Raw genomic sequence first — 12500 nt, 5'->3', positions numbered from 1 at the left:
ACGGCACTCTTCCGCGTCCAGTCCATTAAACGAGTCGGTGCTACGTAACCGTGCGTCGTGACGTCGCACGCACAGCGTAAACGCAAAGAATTCAAAATGGCGACGCCAAGTCTTTACACGTTGTATTCCTTCATACTTTATTTACTAGTGTATTTTAAAAAATATATATATTAGCCATATAAAATAAACCTTGTACACATTAAGTGTTTGTTTTCCATTCAAACATCCATTAAACATTGTTAATTAACTGTAGTAGTGATTAAAAACTTTTTACAGAACACATTTCTGATTATAATAAATTAGCTAGCGTACTTTTTTTTGTTGCTGATCAATCCAGAAAAATATATCTCCAGGTTCAGACACCAAAACCAAGAACTTGTCCACTAGCACAACATGGTTCATTATCATATCTTCAGGGCTCGAGTGGTTAAAGCTCTGGGTTAATGGTTAGAAGACCAGGGTTCGAGCCCCAGCACCGCTAACCTGCCACGGCTGGGCCCTTAACCCCACCCTGCTCCAGGGGTCAGGATCGTGACTGACCCTGCGCTCTGACCCCCAAGGGTGGGATATGTAAAGAAAGAATTTCACTGTGCAGTCATGCATATGTGAGAAATAAAGACAGCTCAACTATTCCACTGTATAAAGGAATAAATCTTCGCTTCTATGTTTAATGACTCCACGCCTCACTCAGCAAGTCATCAGCATGGCGCACAGCGTTTTTCAAAACCCTGAAAGCTTTATTGAAAATATGCCTAGTGAACACATCTCCTACACAACAATACAAAACAGTACAGTCACATGTGATAGAACAGAGTTAACACGTAAAGGAGTCACCCATATCATTTCCCCAAATCTCTCTCACACACACACACACACTCCTATGCTCTATTCACCACAATGTAAGGCCTTATGAGAAGCCAAACAGGTCACAGGAGAAGTTGCATAAAGATGCGCTGGGGTTGAGACGGTGCAAATACACCGCCTTGTTTTCTGAGGATTTACAGGTGAAAAGTTGAAACAGCCGATCAAAGATGACTTCCTCTTACGACCCGGGGGCGAGTGACTCCTGCACTCAGAGCGGGCGGCCTCTGTTTAAACTCTATCAGCCTCGGCCGCCATTCTGTGATCGAAACAACCTTCGGTTTTAATGTAGAAATGCATTCTGGGTAGGTTTATGATATTTACTCAAACTGAACCAAACACACAGTCCAAGGGGTTTAAAGAAAAAGAAAAGCGATCTATGGGCGGGGCTAAAGATGGGTGGAGTAGCAGCTTTTTTCGATGTAGAAGTTGAGATCCCAAAGAAGGTGGGGAAATGGGCGTGGCTTAAACAGTCAACTGGAGGTGAAAATACCTCTTACCAAATCACCATTCAAAACATTTAGGGGAGAAAAACCAAATCGAACCCCACAGCGCTCCTTCAGACCAGGCTGTAAAACTGTTTAAAGTACAAAACCTTTCTTTGTTTTTTTTTTTTTTTATTTCTTTAAATGGCACATACAGGAAGAAAAATCTCATATCCAAACCCGACATATTGCCTCAGAGCGTCTCATTCGGCTCCGCTCTCTCCATAGTGCACTTAGAAGTTATCAAGTCATGTTAAATGTTTAAAAAAAATGGTTTTAAAAAAAATGATATGAATGTAAGAAATGAACCAAAAAATAATAAATGTTAAGGTTAAATCATAAAAAAATTAATAACGAGGAGACGATTTGGCTGGTTATAGTTTAATATGATAATACAGGGATAAAGGATCAACCAAAAAAAACCAAAAACAAAACAAAACAAATCATAACCCCCCAAAAAATGTAACAAAAAATGTAATAAAAACAGAAAAAGGCATTACTATCAGTCCATAGTAAATATTGTTTCTTTCCAAAAAACAAAAGGGGAATTGAAAGCTCTAAACTCTGTGAATAAAAAAACTTTACTGCCTGAAAAAATGTCTTTTTGTACCTAAAGGTAAACACAGCGAGCCAACAGCGTGAAAAAACACTTTTCCCATGTCAGAAATTTCCAGCATGTTGGCAGATTTCACCAAAAACCAGCGTTTGTGGCAGAAATATCACGACGGCTGAAATACGAGTGGATTATTATACGTAGTGCAAAGCGACGACGCCCCCTTTTACACCGCTCCGAAGCTGGAACTCAAAAAGAGGCGGGGCTTTTATGTGAAATGCCATTTTTTTGAGTGGGGCTTTGCTGCATAGGTCATAAATGAGGAAGCGTTCCTCAAACAGGAACACACACACAAAGGGGCGGGGCAACTGTATGAACCGGGCCCGTTTCCTAGAACTTAAAAAAAAGGGTGGAGCTTTGTCAAAATTTGGGGCAGGGCTTTGTTGCATAGGTCATGAATGAATTACGTTCTAGGAAAGAAAAAAAACCTTTGTTTAAATTCGTCTGTGAGATGATTGAAGGGGCGTGGCATCTTGTTAAGTCTATAAGAAAAAAAAAAAAGAAGGGGCATGGTTTTGTAAACTTGCTGAAAAGAGGCGTGGATGAATTCCTCAAAGGCGGGGCTTTACTGCATAGGTCATAAGTGAGGAAGCATTCCAGGACCAGGGACACAGATTATAGAGATTTTGAGTGTCATGTGACTGATTGAAATTTGTGGGCGGAGCTACGCTGCATAGATTATCATATATGAGAAGGGGCTTCAGGAACATTCGCTGCAGACTACACAGGAAATGCACTGCATCCAATCAGAAGCCAGCGTGGAGACTCCGGTGCTCCCCTGCCCCCTCCTGAGGTCACAGCCTTTTGCCAATTGGCTGAAATCGTTCACGTGGTTATCTACACAGCCGTCTGATTCGCACGCCAGCATGGGTTCGTCACAGCTAGCTCGGGGGCGAGTAAACTAAAACAACAGGCTGAAAAGTGTTACATCTGTACATGATCTGAATCCTCAGGGCGTGGAGGGTTCTGTGATGATGTCACAGGTACGACCACACCCACCACAGTGGGCGTGTCCACTGACAGCTGAAGGGTCACAGTGGATTTATTATTTTGCTAAACCTCCACCCTCTCTTCACAGGAACGGTTATTTTTTAAACCGAATTATATTTCAAACAAAAAAAAATTGTTGGAAAGAAAACAGCCCTCATTTTTTATTGTTATTATTTTTTAAAACAATAAGGTTACAAAACTGGCGTCATTTTTTTTGTTCCACAGATGAAGGTCTCAGTGGGGCTCTGAATCAGATTAAAACTATTCCTATTTCTCCTCACACACACACACACACACAATCCTGCAATCAGTAACCCTGTCAGAAGTGAGGGAATCAGGAGAAGAACAGATGGATGGATGGATGGAGGGATGAGGGAGTGTGGAGGAGGTGTGACCAAATAAACTGCTTGGGTTAGTAATATCTTTAAATAAAAATGTAAAAAAAAAAGAAAAAAGAAAGAACTAAAGAACAGTAATGGTGTGTGTGTGACGAACGAGTGAAGAGAGAAGTGAGACTATTTATTATCCCCCTCATCCCTCCACCTCTCGTTTACCTAACGATCTGGAAATCGGCATGTTTTTTGGGTTGCCATGGAGACGGATTTAGTCACCGTGACGATTTTGAACTCCCAAACACTTACACACACACACACACACTCTCTCACACACACACACGCTGGCGCAGGTTGTTACTCTGTATTGTCTGTTCTGGTTTTGTTCGTTTGTTCTTGACGTGGAATCTCGGTTCTTTAGATATTTTTGAATGTTTCTCTGAAATGGACTTCATCATCATCATCATCATCATCATCATCAACTGTCCATGTTACTGCAGTTCTCTGTGGAGAAACAGACAGTGTGTGAGAGAAAACGAGAGAGTGAAAGAGAGAGAGGGGGAGAAGAGAGATTTCAGTGAAGTGTACAGTGTTCACTGAACAGGAAACACGCATTACCGTTGAAAGTGTCCACTTCCTGTGTGTGGAGGAAGGGGGCGGGGCCCCACACTCGAACCGTGCCGTCGTCTGAAGCGCTGGCCATCAGACTCGGCACACACGGGTTCCAGCTAACACAGTTCACAGTGCGGGTGTGTCCGGTTAGCTCGGCTATAGGCAGCTCGCTACGCTTGTGCCAAATATACACTTTATGATCTGACACACACACACACAAAACAGTTAACAACTAGTAATAAGTAGCCTTTATCATTATTAATTAGTGACTTATAACTAATTAACAAGCGACCAGCTGACCATTATAGTGACCTAAAGTCATGCGAGTGTGTTGTTAAATTTAAAGCCCTAGCTGCAGGTTCTGGTTCTTCTCCAGAGTTGTGTACGTTTTTTATCCAGAAACCTGATGAAGCTTCACTCTGTACCTTCACTGCCGCTGGCGATGAAGTCCTCGTTATGGCCACCGAAGCAGGAGTGGATGGTGTAGAAGCCCTGCGTCACTCCCTGATACTTCCTGACCAACACACGGTCCTGCAGGTCCCAGAGATGAACCCCCTGGATCCAGAAATATCATTAACACACACGCGCACACACACACTGCTGTTTTATTAAGTGTTATCCAGTTAACACTCACCTGAGTTGCTACATTTAACAAAGCTAATCGTCCGTTCTTAGAAACGGTGAAAGACATGATCGGATGATCCTCCTGAACTCTGCATGAGAGAAAAAACACAAACAAAATAAGAGTTTTTATTTTTTATTCCATTAAATATTAAAAACCGATATCCGATATCTGTAACTGGTAAATGTTAATGATTTGAAAAGAAGAAAAAAATGGGTGGGGCTTTACAACAAAATTGGGGCCGGGCTTTGTTGCATAGGTCACAAATGAGATTACGCTCTAGGAAAAAAATCCGTTATTTAAATTTGTCCATATGATGATTGAAGGGGCGTGGCATCTTGTTAAAAAAGCTGGCATTGTTTTGTAAACTTGCTGAAAAGAGGAGTGGATAAATTCCTCAGAGGCGGGGCTTTGCCACATAGGTCATAAGTGAGGAAACATTCCAGGACCAGGGACACAGATTATAGAGATTTCGAGAGTCATGTGACTAATTTAAATTTGTGGGCGGAGCTATGCTGCATAGACATCATATATGAGAAGGGGCGCTGGACTCTGGTGCTCCCGCCCACCTCCTGAGGTGGCTGGCCTGAGGAGGCTGTCCTGAGGTCTTTGCTGATTGGCTGAAATCATTCACGTGGTTATCTACACAGCCGTCTGATTCACACGCTAGCATGAAGTGGAAAAACTGTCAATAATAATAAACGTGGGTTTGACACAGCTAGCTCAGGCGAGGACACTCTGTTAGCTTATAACAGCCATTCTGGCTATTTAGCTGCACTGAAAAGTGTAATTACGATGATTATTACATGTTTCTGTCGGTCAGGTCCTCGAAGTTGTAGGCACGGATGCGTTGGTGTGTATCGGAGGCCAGCACCGTACGGCCGTCACTCACACACCATAAACACTGGACACGCACTCCTTCCCACGAGTCCACCAGATTACCGTCCAGATCCTGAGACAGAGACACATGAAACCCTGCAGATACACACACTTGGAGAAACGGAGCTACGACCTACAGAGAGACACCTGGACAGGTGAAGATGAATGAAAGTTACTCACGCATTGGTAGAACTGTCCTCGCTGTCCTCCTGTAACGAATCGCTTGCCATCAGGGTTCCAGGCAACACTGGTCAGACTGTCCTCGTGAGACTGACTCATCTTTGTACGCAGTTCACCTGTCTGAACACCAGGAGGCGACAACACTCACCTTTAACACAATACATTACAGTCCACTACACACACACACACACACAGTCAAACAGGAGCAGTGTAACAGCGTCACCTGCAGCACCCTTAACACACCATGAGTTCTGAGACGAAGTCATGTATGTGAAGTAACCGTTACTGACCACTGGGGTGGACTTGAGGGCAGGTAAAAGTAACGAACACCTGCAGGTAATAATGTAATGCCTCTAAAAGTATGTTACCTGGAGGGAAGGTAAGTCCCCACAGGGTGGAATTATTTGGGAAATAGGAATGGTAGTTACCCGCCAACCAAGAAACTCCGCCTCTATATACTCTGCATAGTTACCCGATGAGCAGAGCAGAGACGTAGAGTATATAGAGGCGGAGTTAACTGATAGATAAGTAACTATGTAGAGTATACAGATGTGGAGTTAACTGATAGATAAGTAACTATGTAGAGTATACAGATGTGGAGTTAACTGATAGGCAGGTAACTATGTAGAGTATATAGAGGCGGAGTTACCTAATAGATAGGTAACTATGTAGAGTATATACAGGCGGAGTTAACTGACAGGCAGGTAACTATGTAGAGTATACAGAGGCGGAGTTACCAGGGCAGGCAAAAAAAAGAGGAATGGTGACCCCAAGAAGTGCCTCTGGGAATAAAGTTACCTGGAGGACAAGTAAGGGAATGGTCCACAGATTTCTGAGAAACATTTAACGATTATTGACCACCTGATGGTGGAGTTACCTGGAGGACATATCAGGAAATAATGCACTGGGAGTCAGAGTTACCTAGAGGAGAGGTAGAGGTACATACCATGTGTAGATATAACGATATATTGCCCCTGGAGGCCAGGTAGCAGAATACAGCCTGGAGTTACCTGTACGTTCCAGAGCCAGAGTTCTGAACAGTCGTCTGGGCCACAGGCAATGAGGTAAACGTCATCAGGACTCCAGGCCAGGTAAGACACTCCATATGCGTGACCCTCCAATGTCCTCCACAACTTCAGCTGGTGTGTGTCCTGTTACAGTGTGGACAGGAGAACAAGGTGAGTGTCGGACACGCCTTAGTGACTGCTCACAGAGACTGAAGGAAACGGAGAGTACGGACCGGGACCACCTGCCACACGATCACCGTGGTGTCTTTGGATCCAGTGGCGAGTTTGGTGCCGTCGTTGGAGAACTTGCAGAACCAAACCTCGTTACAGTGTTCGGTCAGAATCTGCTGAGTGTAACATGGGAACTGCTTCCTAAACACCAAAAAAACACACACACACACACACACACACACACAATATAAATAAAACTTAGTGTGTGTGGGTGTCAAGAAATGAGATAGGAAGTGAGCACTTGCAAGTGACAGGTAAGCCTCCATTTTCTCAACTCTATACAAATGATATATAACAGTAAATAATATTTTGGACAGGCCACGCCCACAATCAGTTTGACGTGTGTGTGTGTGCAGTGATGGTGATGTGTGTGTGTGTGTGTGTGTGTGTGTGTATATACACGCTACTCTCAAAAAATTATGGATATCCGGCTTTTGGGTGAAATTTCAGGATGCACCTAAAATGCACTATAACCTTTGCAGGTGAACTTAATTTGACCTTCTCTACACTTTTGAATGCACATGTCCAACTGTTCAGTGTTTCAGTACTTTTTGCAGAACTTGCTGTTCTCTAACAAGGTGCTTAACGGCAAAATTCACAACTGGTGTTTGATCCATGAATCCACCAATAAATTTTCTGGTTCAATTAGAATTGGTATTTAAACAGTCCTCTTCATCATGCTGTTCACATTTTGACATCATGAGACCAAGACCACACCTAACAATTGATCAACAGAACCTCACCATTGTGAGGCTTCAAACAGGATGTTCTCAGAGGGAAGTGGCCACTGAGCTTAGAGTGTCACAGAGTGTCATCAGCAGGTTGCGACAGAGATACAGAGAGACTGGAAGAGTCACAGAAAGGCATAGAAGTGGACGTGCTTTGGCCACATCCCATGTTGATGACCGCTTCATTGTGAACAGTGCCCTGCGGAACCGGATGTTGAATGCCACTCAACTCCAGGCACATTTAACGGAGGTGAGAGGAACCCAAGTGTCACGTCAGACCATTCGAAACCATGTACATCAAGCAGCCACTGTTGTGGTGGTGTTACAGTCTGGGCAGGTGTGTCTACTCAATACAGAACTGCCCTGCATCTTGTGAATGGTACAGTGACAAGCCAATACTACCTGAATAACATCATTAATCCAGTCATTGTGCCCCTGCATGAACAACACAGGCCTAATTTCATCTTCATGGACGACAATGCTCCAGCTCATCGAGGTCGCATCATTAGGGAACGGCTGCTGGAGGCTGGGGTACCTCAAATGGAGTGGCCTGCACTTTCTCCAGACCTGAATCCCATAGAAAACCTATGGGATCAGCTGAGTCGCCATGTAGAGGCTCGTAACCCTGTACCCCAGAACCTCAATGACCTGAGGGCCGCCCTTCAAGAAGAGTGGAATGCCATGCCTCAGCAGACAATAAGTCGACTCGTGAACAGCATGAGACGTCGTTGTCAAGCTGTAATTGATGGTCAAGGGCACATGACAGATTATTGAGACACTGACATTTTTTGTTGTGGTATACCCACCACTGTTGTTGGCTTTTGTTTCAATAAATTGTTTGAGATGAGGAAATCACCATTGCAGCTTCTACTTAAATGCCCTACTTTCATTATATAATATCACTGTAGTGTGAACTTTTTACATTTTCCATAAATTTCACCCAAAAGCCAAATATCCTTAACTTTTTGAGAGTAGTGTATATACAGTAATCCCCCGTTTATCCCTGGGGTTACATTCCAAACCCACCCACGATAAATGAAAATCTGCGATACATGGACGCCACTCCCAAATGCTTGTTTTAATTACTTAAGCCATAAATGACCCAACCACACACTCTTTAAACACACACAAAAAACATTTGCAAGCATACAGCGAGAGGAATTTTGGGTAAATTGGTAGAAATATCACATTTATAGTGAGTACTGTATGTACAGTATCTCACAAAAGTGAGTACACTCCTCACATTTGTGTAAATATTTTATTATACCTTTTCGTGTGACAACACTGAAGAAATGACCCTCTGCTACAATGTACAGTAGTGAGTGTCCAGCCTGTATAACAGTGTAAATTTGCTGTCCCCTCAAAATAACTCAACACACAGCCATTAATGTCTAAACCGATGGCAACAAAAGTGAGTACACCAAGTGGAAATGTCCAAATTGGGCCCAAAGTGTCAATATTTTGTGTGGCCACCATTATTTTCCAGCACTGCCTTAACCCTCTTGGGCATGGAGTTCACCAGAGCTTCACAGGTTGCCACTGGAGTCCTCTTCCACTCCTCCATGATGACCTCACAGAGCTGGTGGATGTTAGAGACCTTGCGCTCCCCCACCTTCCGTTTGAGGATGCCCCACAAATGCTCAATAGGGTTTAGGTCTGCAGACATGCTTGGCCGTCCGTCACCTTTACCCTCAGCTTCTTTAGCAAGGCAGTGGTCATCTTGGAGGTGTGTTTGGGGTCATTATCATGTTGGAATACTGCCCTGCGGCCCAGTCTCCGAAGGGAGGGGATAATGCTCTGCTTCAGTATGTCACAGTACATGTTGGCATTCATGGTTCCCTCAATGAATTGTAGCTCCCCAGTGCTGGCAGCACTCATGCAGGCCCAGACCAGGACACTCCCACCACCATGCTTGACTGTAGGCAAGACACACTTGTCTTTGTACTCCTCACCTGGTTGCCGTCACACACGCTTGACACCATCTGAACCAAATAAGTTTATCCTGGTCTCATCGGACCACAGGGCATGGTTCCAGTAATGCCCTTAGTCTGCTTGTCTTCAGTAAACTGTATGCGGGCTTTCTTGTGCATCATCTTTAGTAGAGGCTTCCTTCTGGGACGACAGCCATGCAGACCAATTTGATGCAGTGTGTGGCGTATGGTCTGAGCACTGACCGGCTGACCCCCCACCCCTTCGACCTCTGCAGCAATGCTGGCAGCACTCATACATCCATTTCCTAAAGACAACCTCCGGATATGACGCTGAGCACGTGCACTCAACTTCTTTGGTGGACCATGGCGAGGCCTGTTCTGAGTAGAACCTGTCCTGTAAAACCTCTGTATGGTCTTGCCCACCGTGCTGAAGCTCAGTTTCAGGGTCTTGGCAATCTTCTTACAGCCTAGGCCATCTTTATGTAGATCAACAAATCTTTTTTTCAGTTCCTCAGAGAGTTCTTTGCCATGAGGTGCCATGTTGAACTTCCAGTGACCAGTATGAGAGAGTGTAAGAGCGATAACACCAAATTCAACACACCTGCTCCCCATTCACACCTGAGACCTTGTAACACTAACGAGTCACATGACACCGGGGAGGGTAAATGGCTAATTGGGCCCAATTTGGACATTTCCACTTAGGGGTGGAGTCACTTTTGTTGCCAACGGTTTAGACATTAAAGGCTGTGTGTTGAGTTATTTTGAGGGGACAGTAAATTTACACTCGGGACAGTGACACGAAAAAAACTGTGATGCTGGAGAACTCTGCTTCCCTTTCCCCAACTGCACGCAGAGCCAGCAGCCAAATCACAACTGTGATTAAATGAATGGGGCATTCCGATTGGCCAGACTCGTTCCTCCAGCCATGCTGTATTTAGATTTTCAGCATCCCCGCACTGCGATTTCCAAAACAACGCTACGCTGTACAGTATTTGATATGTTATTAACATTTTACTGTTTTACATTTTAATTAATGTTTAGATTTTGTAATTAATAATTGTATTTTTTAAATAAATGACCTAAAATCAATTCACTTTTGGCTTTTGCAGATACCGTGATATACCAGAAAAATCCACAAAAAAACTAGTTATGTTCCAAATAAAAATCTGTGATATAGAGAGGGATTACTGTGTGTATATATATATATATATATATATATATATATATATATATATATATATATATATATATATATATATATATATATATATATATGTGTGTGTGTGTGTGTGTGTGTGTGTGTGTGTGTGTACCTGCTGCACACATGGTCCAGCAGTAGTGAAACAGAGTCGAGGTTGTTGTCTGTCTTGGTGTTGTGATAAAGGCAGCGATCTCTCTGTAACTCCACAGCCTGACGCAGGAGTGTGTGTAACCTCCTGGGGGGCAGCATCACCGAGGGGGGGAGGTACGCTACACACACACACATAAATATACACAATATAAATAAGACATGTAGTCTTTACTGTCTATAATAGTGTGTGCGTGTGTGTGCTCACTCTGTAGTTTATCGAGCAGTTTGGAGCGTGAGCTCACTCCTTTCCCCTCCCACTCGGCTTTGGCTCTCAGGTCCTCAGCATGACTGCACATCAGATACCTGCACAAGGTGTAACATACGTGATGTCATCACCGTACGCGCTTCCGCGAGTTTCCACGGCGATGGGAATGACGGGAGCATTTTAACATTATTAATAAGTGCTAGATTATTCATTTCCCACTGCAAGCATTTGTAATAAACGTGTAATAAAGCTAGCTGATGCTCGCTGTACAGGTGTGTAACGTTAGCTGAGTGGAACACACCCTGATAGGTTACTGTACATGAACACACAAATTGCATCAGAACGTTAGAGGGAGGGAGGGGGCGGAGCTTCCCTCATATCAAATCGTTCGGAACACTCATACAGCCGTCAGCCAATCACATGCAGCCGAGTCGATGACTTTACATCTTTAGACTGATATGTCTGAAGTGACAGGTCCAGGGTAGTGGAACAGAGGCGGGGCAGTGTGTGTGTGTGTGTGTGTGTGTTCTATTTATACTGAGTGGGTGAGGGTCAAGTTACCCGCTGAGGATGTGGATTCGGTCCGTGTTGTATTTGAGCGGAGTCAGCTCTCCTCTTAACACCTGTAACGCTTCCAGAACTTTTCCGTCCTCCAAATACTCCAGATACTTCTGCTGCAGGAGGAGAAACTTCATCCTCTACACACACACACACACACACACACACTTTAACTACCCAGCATACTATCGCTAGCATCTGGTTAGCTAACACTGATTTCTGTGTCATAATTCAGACTAGCGATGAACAGGAGCCCTACAGCACTGACGTTACACACCTTCATCATTAGCACATTGCTAACTGCTAACTGATGCAGCAATGCTAATCATGCTAAGAGGAAGCACTAACACACAAACACAAAGAAGAGTTCCAGAAAAAAATGTCTGTGTCTCCTACCACAATAGCATTGGGTGAATGCATCAGGCCTTTGAGTTCGCTGAGGTCATTTTCTGCCTACACACACACACACACAGAGTAGAAACAGTTCAGCATAACACACTTACTCTACTTACTTTAGACAAGATGTAATATGCTGAAAACACATACTGCACACACACACACACACACACATACTGCACACACACACATACACACACACACCTTATCCCACTCTCCCTCCATGATGTGGTTTCTGAACTTGGTAGCAGCGGGGTGTTCCAGCCTGCAGCCCGACTCCTGCATCAACAGATCCACTGTCTGACTGCACACACACACACACACAGTTTGTTAAATAAGAGGTTTGTCACTATACATCTTTGCTTTATCTATGCACACCATGTTCACTCGGTGTGTGTGTGTGTGTAAGTTGATGACATCATTGCTGTGGCACTGCAGTGTTCTCTCTCATTCTGCTCAGAATTTAACACCAGAGAAGATAGAGCTGCACCAAAGGGGACACACACACACACATACACA

The 12500-nt window shown here is 44.0% G+C and overlaps 2 protein-coding genes across 3 annotated transcripts in view; both read right to left on the bottom strand.

The window, feature by feature from the left end:
- Window positions 1–43, bottom strand: part of fez2b (fasciculation and elongation protein zeta 2b) — a 20037-nt gene extending 19994 nt beyond the window's left edge. Inside the window, exon 1 of one of the 2 annotated variants that reach the window (XM_058391944.1) lies at window positions 1–43. This exon is cut by the window's left edge and continues 391 nt beyond it. The gene's annotated coding sequence lies outside the window, so the exon portion shown is untranslated. The other variant, XM_058391943.1, reaches the window with a different exon arrangement.
- A 1418-nt stretch (window positions 44–1461) lies between these two features.
- Window positions 1462–12500, bottom strand: part of wdr26b (WD repeat domain 26b) — a 12883-nt gene continuing 1844 nt past the window's right edge. Inside the window, exons 2-14 of the mRNA XM_058391931.1 lie at window positions 12186–12285; window positions 11982–12038; window positions 11589–11725; window positions 11028–11125; window positions 10785–10941; window positions 6815–6953; window positions 6585–6725; window positions 5575–5694; window positions 5322–5467; window positions 4528–4606; window positions 4319–4448; window positions 3900–4094; window positions 1462–3785 (exon numbers count right to left, since the gene is read on the bottom strand). Coding sequence (XP_058247914.1) covers window positions 3760–3785; window positions 3900–4094; window positions 4319–4448; window positions 4528–4606; window positions 5322–5467; window positions 5575–5694; window positions 6585–6725; window positions 6815–6953; window positions 10785–10941; window positions 11028–11125; window positions 11589–11725; window positions 11982–12038; window positions 12186–12285 — 1525 coding nt within the window. The 3' untranslated portion in view covers window positions 1462–3759. The remainder of the gene's footprint in view (window positions 3786–3899; window positions 4095–4318; window positions 4449–4527; window positions 4607–5321; window positions 5468–5574; window positions 5695–6584; window positions 6726–6814; window positions 6954–10784; window positions 10942–11027; window positions 11126–11588; window positions 11726–11981; window positions 12039–12185; window positions 12286–12500) is intronic.

The sequence above is a fragment of the Hemibagrus wyckioides genome, linkage group LG06, assembly GCF_019097595.1.
Source record: "Hemibagrus wyckioides isolate EC202008001 linkage group LG06, SWU_Hwy_1.0, whole genome shotgun sequence".
Lineage (NCBI taxonomy): Eukaryota > Metazoa > Chordata > Actinopteri > Siluriformes > Bagridae > Hemibagrus > Hemibagrus wyckioides.
Note: the sequence above shows the minus strand (reverse complement) of the source record. Positions and strands in the feature narration are given on the sequence as shown.